At 45.8% G+C, this 17375-nt stretch overlaps 1 protein-coding gene across 8 annotated transcripts in view; it reads right to left on the reverse strand.

The window, feature by feature from the left end:
- Positions 1-17375, reverse strand: part of ANKS1A (ankyrin repeat and sterile alpha motif domain containing 1A) — a 179760-nt gene that overhangs the window by 85662 nt on the left and 76723 nt on the right. For all 8 annotated transcript variants that reach the window (XM_049653403.1, XM_049653409.1, XM_049653408.1 and 5 more), the window contains 7 exons: positions 13290-13586; positions 12409-12484; positions 12019-12120; positions 11815-11916; positions 10223-10419; positions 6382-6474; positions 1478-1598 (listed from right to left, as the gene is read on the reverse strand). In XM_049653403.1, coding sequence (XP_049509360.1) covers positions 1478-1598; positions 6382-6474; positions 10223-10419; positions 11815-11916; positions 12019-12120; positions 12409-12484; positions 13290-13586 — 988 coding nt within the window. The remainder of the gene's footprint in view (positions 1-1477; positions 1599-6381; positions 6475-10222; positions 10420-11814; positions 11917-12018; positions 12121-12408; positions 12485-13289; positions 13587-17375) is intronic.

The raw sequence follows: 17375 nt of genomic DNA on the forward strand, positions 1-17375 counted from the left end.
CAAGAGAAATGAAACCGACATTCATACAAAAACTTGTATGCAAATGTTTATAGTAGTTTGATTTGTAATCCCCAAGGACTATAAATGACCCAAATGCCTCTCAACTAGAGAATGCATAAACTGTGGTGCATCCATACAATGGAATACTACTTGGGAACGAAAAGTAACAAGTTACTGGTACACACAACACGGATGAATCTCGAGTGAAATTACGCTAAGTGAAAGGGGCCTGACTCAAAGGGTACATACTGCAGGATTCCCATTTATAGGACATTCTGGAAAAGGCAAAATTCTTGGAACAGACATAAAAGTAGTGGTTGCCAGAGGTAAGGGAGGGGTGCGGGACTGGCTACAAAGGGACACAAGGGAGTTTCTGGTGTGATAAAGCCATTCTGTATCTTGAATGTGGTGGCAGTTATATAACTGTATTTGTCAGACTTCACGGAACTGTACACAAAAGGGGCAGTTTATTGTATTTAAATTATAACTCTTTTTTTTAAAGCTCCAAATGGAAACCATAAAAAAACAAAACAAAACAACCACTATAAAAATGACCACAAAGTGTCTGCATGCTGGAAGAGAAACCTCTTAAACAGGACCATTAAAAACAAGGTCTACCACGTCATACACATACGCACATGTCCTCTTTGCCACCCCCTACCCTCTGACAGGCCCAGCAGAGGGCAGTTCCAAACAAACCATCGCAACCCCCATCCTTACCGGAAGCATGACTGTCTTAGCATTGAAAGGAGGCACAAATAATACCCCACGAAGGACCTAGTACCTGAGAGCTATAAAGAGCTGGGAGAGGCCACAGAAGTTCCTTCCAACTGCAGGGGGAATGGCACTGCCCCTTCTTGTTCTTCCTTAGAACGAGGCTGTCACACACTCTCCAGCAGTGCGCTCACCCCTGTCGTGACCGCGTTTATATCGTCTGCCTGGCTGTCCGTCCTGCGGCACTCACTCCCTCACGGAGGAAACGGAATTTTGCAGAGGCAATGAAAGTAGGCCAAGGCGACAGAGCACTCTAGTTACCGGGTGGCAGCCAATCACGGGCCCCTCCCCAGGAGCGTCTCACTGTGAGGTCAGGACTCAAAGCAGAGCCTGTGCCGTCAGCCTGCCCCCAAAGGGACTGACTTGTTGGGCTTGTTTTTCCACAGCCTTAACTTGAGGGTTTATGACTTGATACCCCAAATCAAGCTCCGTTACGCTGCGGGCCATTTCTCCTTCCACGGTTCTTACCTGGTCTGACCTAACCACCTCCTTGCTTCGCGTGCTGCAGGGTGGTGAGCCAACTCTACCTAACACAGGGCATTGACAATGAAAGCTCATAATCAACACCCACCACCCCCAACTGCTATGACACCCAGCTCCCTCCTCCCAAGGAACATCATCCTCTCCTTCCACTCAGGATCACAAACTTTAAAAACCCTTTCAAGGTTGTCTCTGATGGGAGCGGGGTGGGGTGGGGGTGTACCTTTTGGTCTTCCATCCGCGGATACCAGCTTCTTTGTTTCTGCTGTTAACAAGAGCTCATAAGGATGCTCGTCCTCTTCCCTGGTTGCACTTCCCTGAATCCAGGGTCTCATGGCCAAGACCTAAGAGAGAAGACACCACAGAACTTCTCATGTGGGTGGCTAATACCAAGGCAGATTATGTTGAACAAATTCAAGATCCCTGGCTCCTTTTTCACCGGAGAGGAAGAAGGGGCGGGGGGGGGGGGGGGGGGGGAAGAGAAGTAAATAACTCAGTGTCACGTGAAACCACAACTGCTTTTCTGGATATGCACCTGCACCTCGAATCTCAATGGCCTTTGATTAAAACACTCCCCTTTCCTTACCTCATTATATCCTTCAAAAAGCCATTAATAAAATCCAAGATCCTTCCTTCTCTTGCCTCTCCCATCATAACAGTATTCTGCATGGTCTCTTTGGGGTGGATAGTAGCTTCCAAGCCGTTTTTAGCTATGGTGCATCACAAAAGCCTCCTTTCTCCACGATTCTTTCTTAATATGCACACATACTACCCCAAGGCTGGAACCCTTCCCACCTTCTCAGGAGGGAATCAAATGACTTCTGACTGACCCTGAATGACTGACCCTTACTAGAAACTAGAAACAAAGTGCTCTATTGGTCCTTCTCTATTTTTGTGAGCCTTTCTCCACAGGTCCTGGGGGTTACGGGGAAGTTTCTCTCAAAAGCCGGCTTCCTACTGCATTTATGGTAATACAAGTTTAAACTAATTCCACCCATCTCTGTTCTGAAAAGAGTCAAGTGGCTAGGCAGTATGAATTTCAGTGCAGAAAAAGCAGTTCCGTCTATGGGGAAATCCCTGACCCAGGCAGCCAAGCGTCTCTGCTAAGAGAATTGGCCCAGCGCTGGCTCCTACACCTGCCAAGCGGGTCTAGGCAGCTGAGGGCCTTGTGGCCACAGCTGGTCATGGCACCCAAGGAGCCACACTTCCTCCTCACATCGAGCCAGAAACACCATCACCAGTGCTACAGTCACACTGAGAGAGGGAATGGAGATCCTCGATTTAGAGGACAATTCTGCCTCATCTGTCGTAAGAATCCAATGTGTTTCGTAGGCAAATTAAGAATAATCACATACCAGCTACTGTGAGAGCAAGGCAAAGCACAAAATGTCCCCTTGAGCAGTTTGGCTAGAAGTGATACATTATGAACAGAGGGGTTCAGAGGGATTCCCACGTCTGCCTGACAAACAACGGTACCCTACGAATGTGACTCTTTGGCACATGCAGAAGCCTCTCCTTCAGGCATGTCCCACAGCTCACTGGAAATGAACCAGGTTTGTGATTCATCAGGGTTTTGCTTCTTGGAGATATAGCTCACTGCGTTACGGCCTAATGAGACATCAATGATTCCAGGAGCCTCAGACTAAATAAGAGACTGCGGCTCCTGCTTGTTAACAAGGCTGCCACTCTAAAGGCAGAATGATAGTCTCTTTCCGATATTCTGCTAGGCACAGCAGGAACCTCCACTTACTGAAAGCCACCTGGAAGCTAAAAGCTATTTCATTACAATGAGCCATTTGCCTGTATTGCTTAATTCCTTTTGCCTCTTCCTGGGAACACAATTAAGGGAACAAAGAGGGACCATTAAGCAGTTCATACAGTGTCAACTTAATACCACAGGCTTTACAGACAGGAATTTGGGTTCTTCAGGTTTACACACCCACAGCTATCACTGAGCTGGAGCCCTGGAAAGCTGAGACTGTAAGTGTTCTGGACACAGCGAGAGCACTCATATAGCCGCAGGCATGCTTCTCTGAAAGGTAGTTGACAGCTTGGATGCCCGGCCCATACTATCCTTCCTTCTCAAGCAGGACAGCTGATGACTTCCATGTGGAAAATCAGGCCCACTGGACCCACGTTCACTCTGTGCCTGCTCCCGGGCATGACAACCAGAAGCAAAAACCCAGCAAGTGCTAGAGCTGGGAGGGACCCGAACCATTACAGTCACAGCTAGAGAGCACCCAGCTCCAGCTCTTTCATTCTGCAGATGCCCAAACCCAGTTTCCAGAGAGGTCTAGGGACTTGCCCAAAGTTATACAGAGAGCAAGCAGCAGAGGCAGGACCATAAAATTCACTTCCCCTGGTTCTGGACCAAGATGGTCTCATTTTTCCTGAGAAGGAGGACTTTCCATCCAATTTAGAACTCTTTCCTTCCTTCAGATATCTTGTGAGAGTCCCCTGCTCACATCCAGACAACTTCTACAGGGATCTCTTCCTCTTAGTCCTGGCTCCTGCCAGCTGTGGGATTAAAATCTCATAATAAAGCAATAGACTGCTTTTCTTGGAGCCTTCCTAACTCCCACTCAAGAAGTGGATTGTCAGGGCGCCTGGGTGGCTCAGTCGGTTGAGCGGCCGACTTCGGCTCAGGTCATGATCTCACGGTCCGTGAGTTCAAGCCCCACGTCGGGCTCTGTGCTGACAGCTCGGAGCCTGGAGCCTGTTTCAGATTCTGTGTCTCCCTTTCTCTCTCTGACCCTCCCCCGTTCATGCTCTGTCTCTCTCAAAAATAAATAAACGTTAAAAAAAAAATTAAAAAAAAAAAAAAGAAGTGGATTGTCACAGTGAATATGGCAGTAACTGATTATCAACAGAAAAGATTCTGCTTTTTACTCAATTATTCCTTAATCTTTTCTCCCCTTTCTTCTAGGGCTGGCAATAAATCAAAGCCAAAAAGCTGTATTCTCTGTTACATGGAAAGCAACATTTTTGCTGCAGAGAGAAGCTACTACCAGTCAGCACCTAACTGTGACCAACTGAATGACCGGCCGGAGTGTGGGCAGTTTTCTGGGAAGGGATACCATAGCAGCTGCAACTTCCCATGAAGGTTTCACACATCTGAACATAGAGAAGATCATGGTCAGTCTGATGCAGCTGGCAGCCCATTTGGTGGGGCAAAAACATCTCAACGCGTGTGTGCACGTGCATGTGTATGTGTTTAATTTCTGGAAGCCAGTTTCATGACCTGGTAGTTAATCTGATAAGCTCTTCTGGAGCCAGCTACACTCAGCTTCTCTCCAAGGTTTCTATGGGTCATCTCAGTGACGAGCCTCAGGAACAGGACACAAACACTGAAGCAGATTGTCTGCCAAATAGAAGTCTAAACTATGATGAGCCAGCGCCTCCTAGGATATGAGGTGTAGGGTAGTAAAGTTTTGGCGGTATAAGAAATAAAGATAGTGAAGATTAGAGTCCACTTTTGGAGACCACCTATTCATTCACACGACAAACAGCATCTGCCTTGATCGTCGCAAGGATAATGGCCCATATCACATGACCTCTGTATTTAGGTACTTAAAATCACTAAGCAAGCAAAGCCAGGGTTCTCATGGTCTTCTAACTTCTGACTGCCGTGGTCCAACTGACCCAGAATTCCAGACTATTCAGAAGCAAGTCCTAGAAGTATCTCAGAGTCTCCCACCCAGGAGAGAAATGGAGATTTCTCCCCCTATCTCTTGACACCGTTATTGACAAATTATATGCTCTAAAAAGCCCTGGGAGAACAGAAAGTCCTTGTTATCTAATATTTCTTTAAGAGCCTTGCTCTTATCCTTGGGTATTAGGAATTTTAATCCAAGTCCTTGTTAAAGAGGTGGCATAAGGCATTCATAGAGACCTAGCCCCAACTGAATATGCTCCATATTACCAGGTTTTCCCTTATAAAAAGAGAGTAATGAAGCAAATCTCTATATAAAAACATGCAGGGATTTGTTCCATGCATTTCTACCTTCTAGCAATGTATTATTACCCTAGAGGCTGTAATTCTAGAGACCTCTTACTTGAAACATGATAATAAGCATTTTGTAATTAAGGGATAGAAAGAAACAGGGACAGAATTTATACCTAGCATAAAAATCTTCCCCTATTTCCAACACTGACTTTTACATTCTTAAAAGTGCTTCCTTGTATTTATACATTTTGTGAAACTAAAGCCATCCTTCTGGTTCCATGTGCTCGTATTAGATAAAAGAACCTGTCTCACAGGATGGTCTGTGGCAGTACAATAAAAAAGTTAACTCTGACTTCTAGCGATAAAGTAATGAGACTTAACTGACTAGTTTATATTACCTGACTTTTAAATGAAAGAACAACAGGGTATTGAACGAGCTATAAAATAACAAAATTACATAATACTTTGAATCAGTGCTAAATAACCATGGTCTCTGAATGGTGGCAAGTATTAAAGGGACATTCCGAAAATGAAAGATCATGGAAAATATGATTTTCTTCATATAACTAACCCCGTGAGAAGGTACAACTATTTGCCTCACGATAAGATTTCTTTTTTAAAAAGGTGGACTAGTCTCCTCAAATAACCTTCTTTCTTTGATTCCTCCCACCTCCATGAATCTTACTTCTCTTCTAATTGAGCCTTTATGACATTTCCCATGTTTGTCCTGGTGGATTCTTCACGTGAAAGGAAGAAGGAAAATGTGAAAACAGAAAGACGACTTTTGGGGCAGAGTCACCAAAGCTCGCTAATATGACGCAGTCTACAGACAGTGATTAGGGGCAGAGTCTACGTTTTGGATCAAAAGATGACACAGGCACGAAAGCAGAAAGGCAAACCGTGCAGATACTGGAGCCAGGAGAACTGTGCGTGGTTTACTCTCAATGTGCAAGGCAGATGGGTAACTGGCCTGTCTGCCAGACAGCTCCGTTAAAATTCTTTGCTTACTACTTAAGTGAGTTTGAAAGATCTTGTTCCAGATTACTGATGTGCACAATACAAATGTACTAATCCAAAGAGGCGCTAAGAGAATGAGAAAGCAGAGTCTTCTTCAAGCACACATTGATGGACCTTCCGAAACCTCGTGCTTCAGTGATGGCAATAAACCCTCAACCCTCTACCTCAGAAGCTGTCAATGGAAAATACTTCTTATCTATACGGTCTTCCTCCTCTTCATCAGGTGGTGGCTTTGCTGGAGGCGGTGGACGTTCCCTCTGCAGAAGAGAAAAAGTAAGTATTTCATGATCTCTTTTTTCAAGTACCTAACTTGTTGATTTATTCTTATCTTAGCCCTTGGAAATGAAAAAGAATAATGTAAAGAACTCCCCCGAGAGACTAAACTTAAGGATCAGTATTTAAACAGATAGCTTAGTATTTGCACGTGCACACACACCCCACCCACAGCACAAAATTCAGTCAGCACACTCCTTACTTTTTGATGTCTGTAGCAGCGATTATACACTTTTTTCATATTCTAGACCACAGTGAGAAATATCAGCACTGAAACCACACAACTGCCTAGCCAGAAAATGTCCTTCATAATACTAATAAAACTCTAGCCTAGGAAAACCAGTCAGCTGTCAGTCTATGTCAAAAAGAGGAAATAGTAAATCCAGAGAATCACCTTGTCAATGAGTTCTAACAAACCAAAGCTACCAAGGAAGTAATGAGGAAAGGAATCAAGGACAAAAACACCAATTCCTGCTCAAACTTTAATGCTACCCCCAATCTTTAGTTTATTCCCCAAAGCTCTGAACTGGTCTCTTATCCTTGGTCACCTCCTCCAATGATTACTATTATGTATCATTAGTATATGGAAACTTTATTTCTTTTTAAAAATTTTTTTTTACTTAGAGAGAGAGAGAGAGAAAGAGCTGGGGGGGGGGGGGCGTGTGTACACACAGGAGAGATGCAGAGGGCGAGGGAGACAGAGAGGGAGAGGGAGAGGCCCGGCATGGAGCCTGACACAGGGCTCTATCTCACGACCAGAGATGATAACCTGAGCTGAAATCAAGAGTCGGACACTTTAACTGACTGAGGCACCCTGGCACCCCTGAAAACCCGATTTCATCTCAGCCCATTTAAAAAAGGAATATTTGTCAGTTACCTGTCCTAGAGCAAGGATTGGCAAGCTCCTTCTTAAAGGGCCTGACGGTAAATATTTTAGGCTTTCCAGTCAACTCTGCCATCGCAGTACAAAAGTAGCCATAGAAAACATGTAACAGAATGTGGCTGTGTTCCAATAAACCTTTATTCACAAAAATGGGCTGCTATGTGTAGGCCGTACTTTGCCAATCCCTGACCTAGAGCAAGAAACACCCTGAAGCAGGGATCAGTTAGGTCGAGGGTAGACAATTTCAGAAACACATACAATCTTTGGTGACAGAAAGCTGAAGAGAGGTTCGCCATTGTACCTGCAGTTACTGTCAGCATCGTTTATAGTGCAAAGTCCTAATCATGTTTCATAACCAACATTCCTACAGGGAAAGGAGTGGGAACCTGAAATGGGAACTGGCTTGCAGGCTCATTCCCTGGCTTGTACGTTAGTTCACTGTGTTGCTAGAACAGCGGTATTTTTTAAAAGTCAGAGTGGAGGCACATGCTGAATTACAGGAGAGTCTCAGAGAAGTCTGCACGATGTCTCCCATGTCTCAGGAGCCGCCAGGGTCAGTTAGCATTTGGCATCCATGATCTCTCTCCGTTAAAATGTGCTTCAGCACTTGGTATTCTAGCTTCATAAATCAGTCATTCCTACAGTCCCTGGAACCAGATGGATCCCCAACGGCAACAACTTCAAAACAGGTTCGTATTTTCAAGCCAAACAAAGCTCTTAGATGAGATTTCCCACTGAGTCCTGCTTTCCCCACCCGTCTTTACTCCGGAAGTGCAGAAACAACCTTGGTCCCTTCCACGTGCCACCTTGTAAGGAGGGGAACAGCAAAAGGAGCAGGCCTGTAATCTACACCTATTATCCAACCTTGGGACAAAAATACCCGTGGAAAAACAAAATGATACACAACAACGACCGAAACGACCCATCCTAGAACCCTTCTCAAGACTAGAGGAGCCTAGAAAGGACGATACGAACACCTCTTGCACAAGAAGTGGTCACCAGGGACACTGGAAGAAAAGAGAGGCAGCAGCCTCTTTTTTCTAACGTGAAAACTTTGGCCCAGGGACCTGTAAGTACAGAGCTGATTTATACACACCATCCACTGCATGTGTAAGATGCCGAACAGTCCCTTGGCCACAGTTAATTACCAAGGGCCAGGAAGGTAGTGGCACAGTCACCACATACTCAAGGAAAAATGGCAAAGCATGCACTCGAAGAGGCATCAGTTTCTACTTAGCAAGACCATCGATGGATACATTCCTAGAGTGGGATGGAACAAAGAGACTATAAATCAGTGGCTAAGCCCGTAGGAACTTGGTTATTCAAAGCTTTCTTCCCTAACCCTGTGTTCTTCTTGTAAAGCCTCTAGCTCCCTCTAATGGTCATCACCTGTAAGTGCCACAAAGCAATGCCTTCCTCCACAGGTGGATTTGCTTAATTCCTTGTACCTAAGGCGAAAGTGAGACCAACCAGCTCTGTCTACAGAAGCACCATGCCAGAGGTGCTTGGCATATGTGTGTGCTCCCACCACTCACAAGGAGTTGAATTAGCCCTTGATAATACCTACTACTCTGGTGGGCTTTTCCAAAATCCATGCAGAAACGCTGGGACCATTCTAGGACCACTCTAGGAGCCTAATGAAAAAGAACACTTAGAAGCATCAGGCCCATTCCCAGGGAACATCTGAAAAACCCAAAGATCACCTAGGAGCCAAAGGCTCATCAAAACGGTCATAAGGCAAATTTAGACCAAAAGGGAAAAGTCAGCCTCTCCAACAGGAAGAAATGATATACACCTGGAAATATGCCCCAAGCTGGGAATTACTGGGATTCTATTAGAGCAATGGCCAGTTTAGTAAAAGGGCGGTGCTCAAAACCTCAAATTATTGTGCCTGGCCATGTAGGAAGGAAGTTCCATGGGACTGCTGATTGAGGCTTGGGCTCAGAGGAAAACTGTGAGGGAGAAAAAGGTAATAAAAAAAATTATTATTTTTTTAAGAGACAGAGAGAGAGAGAGAGAGTGAGTGCAAGCAGGGGGAGGGTGGCCAGGGTGGGGTGGGGTGGGGAGGGGAGAGAGAGAGAATAAGATTCTCAAGCAGGCTCCACACTCAGCACGGAGCCCGACACGGGGTTCAATCCCAAGACCCTGGGATCATGACTTGAGCCAAAATCACGAGGTGGACACTCAACCAACTGAGCCACCCGGGTGCCCCCGGAATAAAAAGTCTTGAGAACAATGTACAAGAGTGGAAGCAGAAGTACCAGAGAAAGAAGCAGTAAGATGGCAAGGTGGACCTTGAGAAGAAAAGGCTGGGACAAATAGGAATGTCACATACTAACATATGTGATATCTGATTAAGCCTTGCTACGACCCTGCTGAGTGCAGAATCTGTCCAGGTCCAAATGGATAACGTGTCGACGGCAAATGGAAGGTGGGAATGCACTCAGGGCAGGCAACAGCTTACTTCAGTGAGCTCTTTCACTGTGGAACTGCTCTCCAGAGAGAAAAGTAACAATATAGAGCAAAGACCCCGGGGACAGAAGCAGCAGTAGGCTATGCAGAAATAAAATGCTTCTAAGGCCAAAATGTGCTCTAAGGCCAAAAACTAATAGAATGATGCAAACATGTTACATCGAAAACCAAAATTCTACCTCAAGGCGATCTGTATAGTTAACCACACTAAGCAAGAGGAAGATGTGGCCGAGCCCCAGGAGAACAGGGGAGCAGGATGCAGGCCTCTGCCAAGGGAGCCGGCACTAGGGGCACACTCCCTCTCCCCGCGCCCCACCGAAGCACAGGAGGCCGACAACACAGCACCCGTCTCGTTGCGGGGTCCCCGGGCCACATACAGGCCTCACTCCAGCAGCTTTCACTCCTGCTGCCTCGGCCTCCTTGCTCATGGAGTCCCGGTCAGACGATCGCCCACTGGCCATGCTGTCCAACGAATGGCAGGAGACAGCATTGTAGAGCGCCTCGTAGGGACCCTCCTCTTCAGCGTTTGTGTCAAAATCAATGATCAGTTCGGTCACTGCTTTCTCCACGTCACCTGAACAGGTTAGAGAGCAAGAGTCAATGGACGAGAACACAATCTCAGATTTCCAACCGCTACAACCACCCAGAGCCCCTCATCAATCTGAACTTGACAAACAATAACCAAAAGCAGCAAACTACTTTGCTCCACGGGTAGGAGAAAAGCATGACAGTGTGTGTTAGAAAAGGGTTTCCTTGAGTTTCAGTTGCTCTTTATACCCTGACACTTACAAGAGATTTTTCTCTAATTCAACATGGCAAATCCTTGACATCTATGAGAGACACCTCTCAAGACCTTTATAAATTCCCAGAACCTCAATACCGTGATAGAATAAACTTGAACCATAAAATGTAGCAAAGTGTAACTGGAAACTTAAGTAATCCTTTAAATTCTTAATAAAAACCTCCCTGTGCTCAAGCAAAATAGAGGACCGTGAAGCCTTTCTGACACGGAGGCACTGTGCAAGGTTAAACTCACTCACCAGAGAACTACAAACCTCAGAGTACCTGGGATCCAAATTTGTGACTCTGAAAAATCACCTACTGTTATGGACCAGCGATCTCTGGGTCTCTGGCAAATAGTCAAATTGTAATCGTAAAATCCTTGAAGGCCAAGAGCTTAGTGAACTCCTAATCCCATTACTAGTGGATTATGAGGTCAAGAAAACAAGTGGGGGTGGTGGTGAAGGTGGGGGTAGCAAGGACTCCACAGTAGAGACAGGCTGAGCACCCTTTAACCTTATACCTCTGCTCTCCTCTGAAAAATCCCTTTCCCTTTTCAGTGTGTGGCTTTGTTCCATTCCTCCAGCCTCCTGGCTTTCTTTACTGTGCTCGTATCTGAGGGAAGGTGTCAATCAGTACTTTGTCCTTCTCACTCATCACACCTACGACCCAAAAGGCTGCTCAGTAAATCTGAGGAGGTGGATTGTAGCTAACGACGGAGAGGCTGGACTGTCTAGGGAGTGCCCACACCACATTTGTTGGCCAAGTGACATATTACCAAAATCTGCCGCGTCCACATCTACCAACCAGTTGATACTCGTTCAATATTTAACGTGGGCCAACTATGCTCAAAGCATGACAGTGTGTGTTAGAAAAGGGTTTCCGTGAGATGTGAATTCACCTGGAGATCATCCCACCTACAACACATCCCAGAAGAGACCTCACAGAGCCAAGTGTAAAAGTGGAGAATCAAATAAAGTAGGAAAGAAGAGGTCCAAAGTCAAAGGCCTAAGCTATGTCCAGTAAAAGTTCATATACTAGCTGGAAAACAAGACATTTGGATACAAGCTTATTAAGTGCTCCCAACCCCCTGAAATTATTACTTAAATGAAGATGCTTTCATTCTACCAAAGCCCATTCAACTCTTCAAGCCGAGAGCACCTGCGCTGGCAGAGAAAAGCCACCTTACCCTGAGATTTCTGGGGTATGGAGTCCATACTGGAGACGACAGGTCCCTGGGATGTGGGGGTTCTATCTGCCTCTTTTGCGCTTCTTTTTCCAGTCATGTGATCTACACGGGAAGACAAAAACAAAAAAAAGCTGCACCAAATACAAATGCTGTGGTGTGGCCAGTGTGTGCCCTGGTCGCCCCAACAGGCAGATGAACTGATACCTTCAATCAGTGCTGCTATCTGCTGGCTCTTTTGAGAAGGCAGTTCCCGGACAGTGTCTAGGGCAGTCAGTCCACGGTTATCTTTTATGTTGACATCAATTCCTAGAAAGGCATACCAGGTGGACCAGGGGAGTGAGCAGTTTCAAGTCAGCCTCAAAGAAGGTCAAATTCCAGGACACCCAATGCCCCGAGTAGCATGATCAACATTTTTCATCCAAAGCTATTTAATCCAGCTATCCAAGAACACTTCGTACACTTGCAATCAATCAGTGGAGACAGACATACATTGGGTTTGAGTGCAGCCAGCAAAAATCCCCCTCTGGGGAGGCTAGGGAGAAACGACCCCAACCCTGGCATGCTGTGTAAACAAGAGCGCTGCCGACCTCTCACCTGCAGCCAGCAGGATTTGCACCACATCGGTCTTGCCAAACAAAGCAGCCTCATGCAAAGCACTGCCCTTCTCCGTCTGGAAAGCAAACGAGAGCGCAGAGCAGCATGTCGTCAGAACAGTGACCCAGGTTTGGCGTGGCTCCACACGACAAACGGGACATGGACAAGAAGGGACGGGAAAATAAAATAAACCACACAAAGTTCTCTGTCATTATCTTTCCCACTTTTCTTGTCTGGATTCCGAAACCACAATCGTGGCCCATATGCAAAGTGTATCTGAAGTGCCACCATCAGGCCACACGTAAATAACTGCACAGCGACTCTTGGAGCCACCTATTGGTGAAACTCCTCAAAAGTCCACCTTCCCGGGTGGAAGGGATAATGAGAAGAAAAGTACATGGGGCAAAAAAACCACCTTAACTTCACTCGTGGTTTGGTCAACGTGAAGCCTAAGGAACAGCCATTCAACCGAATGGAGAAAGCTAACACCACAGGGAAATGCTAAGTCTCCTGTTGGCAAGATCAAGTTGATGGGACTTTGCAGGAGGCAAGCGCTGGCCAGTGGGAACACCTGTACAGGAAGATAATGAAATTTTTCTGATTTTCAGAGAGAGTCCACAAGCACATCTTTTCAGGGCATATTTATAATCATTTACCCCTGAAAAGACAAGAAAATAAATCATTCTGATGTGACACTAAAATACCAGACTCACTTGAGGAGTCTGTCTCTGAAGTGTCACATCAGAATGAGTCAACAAATGGAAGCATCTGACACGTGGGGTGAAACGTGCTAAATAAGAACACAGCCCAGCAGCATGGTACTTGTGCCTTTTCCAAAATGACTAGGTCCCCTGGGCCCGAGGGTATGTCCGCCCCGCTACCTGGTAGTTGCTATCCATGCCGGCGTCCAGGAGGACCTGGACCACGGCTTTGTGGCCGTTCCTTGCTGCCAAGTGCAGGGGGGTGTGCTTCTTAGTGTTGCAGCTCAAGAGGTTGGGGTGCGCGTTCAGGAGCATCTTCACCACCTCCAGTCTCCCGTACAGCGCCGCCAGGTCCAGCGGTGTCTCGAATTTGTTGTTGCGCATGGTGGGGTCTGTTAGCTCCTCTAAAAGGACCTTCACCACCTCCGTGTGGCCATACTGCGCTGCACAATGCAGGGCTGTCTCGTTGTCGTTGTTCTAAAGAGTTAACAGGCAGATGACATCAGAAAGGTAACTGGCCGACTGGCATACGACTGGGGCAATCACACGTAAAACCACTGAAGTTTAAATGAGAAAAACAGCAGCAATATTTGGGGACTACGAGGTGTCAGTCAGAACCCAGACGTACTCCCCGGCCAACAAGCCCGACCGCTCCAATCAGTCACGTTGTGCCCCGGTGACTGCCAGAGGGGAGCTGTCACCTGCTCACGCGTACAGCCTCCTCGTGTGTGCCATGAAGGAGGGGTCTACAGATTGGAAGGAGAGTGAACTAGGGCGTGTGGAGGGCCTCGGGCAGACGCCCTGGCGCCCGTGAATACCAACCATATCACTGCCATTGACTCATTCTAAACTTCAACTGGTTTTACAGTTTATATTCAGTCAACCCTGTAGTTCGGATTCTGGACTCGTTGATATCCACTGCCTTACAAACAAGCTTTTTTGAAAGAGCTTGTCATCTGCATAGCTCCTTGCATGCAAATCAAACAGCCAACGATCACAGTAACAGAGCAGAGCACCAAAAATCACTCTCAAGGTATCAGCCAACAGCCATTTCCAGGGGAGGGAGGCACTTGAGCTCAGTCCCAGAGGAACATGGGGCCCGATGTCGCCCTGTGCCTGTGCCTACTCCAGGAGCCTGCACCAATCAAAGCATGCGGAATCTACAGTGCAGGGAAGTATTTCTTATGTCAGAAAGATTCAATCAGGCCCCGGAATGTTTTATGAGAGGTGCAAAATATTCAAAGTTGTAACATGGCCGTCCATTCAAACTCACAACCCCCATGGTCCTTAAATGCCAATTTTGCGTCAAACTAAAGGTAGAACCTGGGATGAAATGGGAGAAGTCTGTGCTTCATCGATCATGAGAAGCAAAACGTTAATCATTCCAATTGTGCTTTTTCTTTTACCACTACTGACAATATATAAGTAGAGCAGGAATAAAGTAATTTCCATGACCTCTCCTTTTTTAGATGCACTAGTAAAATAATTCTCCCACAAGATTTTGAGATTCCTAAATTTATCCAGGAGGCTGCTGCCACCTTAGGGAAACAAAGCTTATGAGGTGGTGTGTCCAGGAAGTCAATATTGTGCACCTTTCAGTGATCAAAAGGTAAAAACGAAGTGTTTCCACAACTTCTTTAATTCTATTAATTACATTAAAAGTAACAGACCAGGAGTTACCCAAACACGCATGCAATTCCATCTGCTTTTGATCTGGCATTTGACTGCATCATTTTTTCCAGCTACGCCAAGTGTACCAGAAAGATCCAGAGGTGCTGGGACCGAGGCCCCAAAGGGCCAGAATGATAGCAAAGAAAAATTTTTTAATGAAATAAGGACAGATAAGGTGATAGCAGGAGGCACATGCAAAGATAAATGCACACAGATAAACAGAAGAAGCAGCACTGAGCTCAAACACGGCTCGAGGAGATTAGCAGCTGAGTGCAGACAGCCTTCACTGGCCACAGGACACAGCCCGTTAGCAATGGCCTCCTGTGATATAACTGCGCCCAAGGGGCAGATTCCACGTCAACCTAAAAATCTGGAGGGAAGGGGAAACCAGGCAGACAGCCCATCTTTGGGGTTCCTGGTGACAACCGGTCACTAAGACACCCCATCTGGAGTGCCCATTTCCGACTGAGCATGAGGCCCTGAGCCAACTTAGAGCTGTCGCTTCACTTTCTCAGGATGAAAGGCAGCTACATCTACAAAATGCACAGGAGCTTTCTTTTCAGTGGTTCCAGAGCAGAGTGGCAACCCAAAGAAGCTTTAAGAGGATTCGCAGGGTTTTACATCTCAAGATTAGCATGACAGCAGGGCCAAGAAAGTCAGCTTATTCTTATTAAAACTCCAATCCAGAAAAATGTGTTTACTCTGAAGCAGACACTGCTGTCTCTTTTACATCCAAGTTGTCTCCCAACAAGCAGAATAATCTGTCCTCAATTTTGTAAAGAGTATGCCATTAGAGCCTGAAGAACTCTAAGACTCTAAACTATCCAGCAGGAGGAAAAAAGAAAATCTGTTTGTTTGGTTTTTTTCAATTTTTTTTCGCTAGCACTAAGGCAGCTACCACAAAGCTGCCTTACTGAAAGCAAGGTCTTGATCACTACCAAGCAAATTTCCTGCCTCTGTTAAAAATGGCCTAACCACATCTCTGCACAGTGTCATACTCAAATTCACACTGTAGAAAGCATCTTACTCATGCCTCAGTCTTGCCCGACACAGTCTGGTAACTATAATGCTCTTCAAGTCTGTGGTTACCCCATCTTTTGACTAGTGAACACAGGCCATCACAATGAGCTCTTCCTACCGTTTCCCTTTTGAGCCCGACAACTTTCAGGGCTGAAAGTCATTAAGTGTTGATTCATGGACCCCTAAGAAAGGGAGGGATTCCAAAGGAGAGCACAGACTCCTAAAGACCTGGAATCCTTCTCTTTCACACTCGGAGCATCTCACACACTCAGAGTTCCCAGAATCCTGTTACTATGTATTTGGACTGAGAAAGGAGACTAAGATCAAACACCCCAATTTTCCCCCAAAGTCTTTGCACAAACTCTCCATTCCTGCCCATCTTGAGACTCATTCTCATTTCCCCTTGCTATACTCAGCATCTCTAAGAAAAAAGATCCCAATACCCTTTATATACGGAGACCCCATTTAATGTGTAAATCCATTATATTTATGTGCCATCTACATAACATACACATAAACTACAAGCAGCAGAAAACTATATAGAAACATTTCCATGGCTTTTCTCCTCTTGAACTATTCCAAGCCATCACTTCCCAGTGCTTAGACTATAGCCCAACTGTACTCTTGTCCATGGTTGATAGATACTTAAGTTAGAAACACCTAAGCTTCAGCTCTCCATAGCAACAATGGTATAGGTCCCAGAAATAGACCAAAATTGGAACAGAAGGACAAACTGAGCCTACTGAGATTTAGAAGACACAGGACAAACATGAGAATTGAGTCCCCATGGAAGAAGAGCTAGGTTTACTCTGTAGTGCTCTGGAAGGCAGAACTCTGACAGACAGATGGAAGGTTTAGGAAGACAGTTATCAGCCAAGCATAAGAAACCAAACATCAGTGGCATCCAAAAAGAGGCAGCCAAGTAGTAAGTCTGTTACCAAGAGAAACATACAAACAAACAAATAAAACAAGGGGTAGATGGCTCATCTTTCAGGTGAGAGAAAAGGATTTCTGCTCTGGATGGCAAGTTGGCCTAGATCAGGGCTTCTCCAACTGGCTTCGTTCTGGAATTACATGGGAGCTTAGAAGTAACTAAGTCCCACCCCAGACTTGCCAAGGTAGCACCTCGGAGGGTAAAGCCGAGGAAGACTATTATTAAAAAGCTTACCAACCTAGCAGGCGCCAACTTGACCAAGCAATCATCTATCATCATAAAAAGTGAGATAAACTTTTTTATCTCACACCACGTGCCTTGTGACGTGAAGCACTACAAAGGAAGGAATATAACATCACTCCTGTGGCATTCCTGCTAAAACCGTATAGCTTGAATCTAGTCATGAGGAAATAGGAGACAAATGAAAACTGAGGGAAAGTCTACAAAATGACTGGTCTATATTCTTCAGAACTGTCAATGTCACACAGGTCTCTGGGCAATGGGTTAGTGTGTTCGGCTATTAACTAAAAGGTAGGTGGTTTGGTCCCACCCAGGGATGTAATGTTTGCAGTTCAAAAAAAGTCCATGTCGTGAAAGGCTAAGAAGGACTGAGGCATTGTTCCAGATTATGTATGATCCTG

This window comes from Panthera uncia (genome assembly GCF_023721935.1).
Source record: "Panthera uncia isolate 11264 chromosome B2 unlocalized genomic scaffold, Puncia_PCG_1.0 HiC_scaffold_24, whole genome shotgun sequence".
NCBI lineage: Eukaryota > Metazoa > Chordata > Mammalia > Carnivora > Felidae > Panthera > Panthera uncia.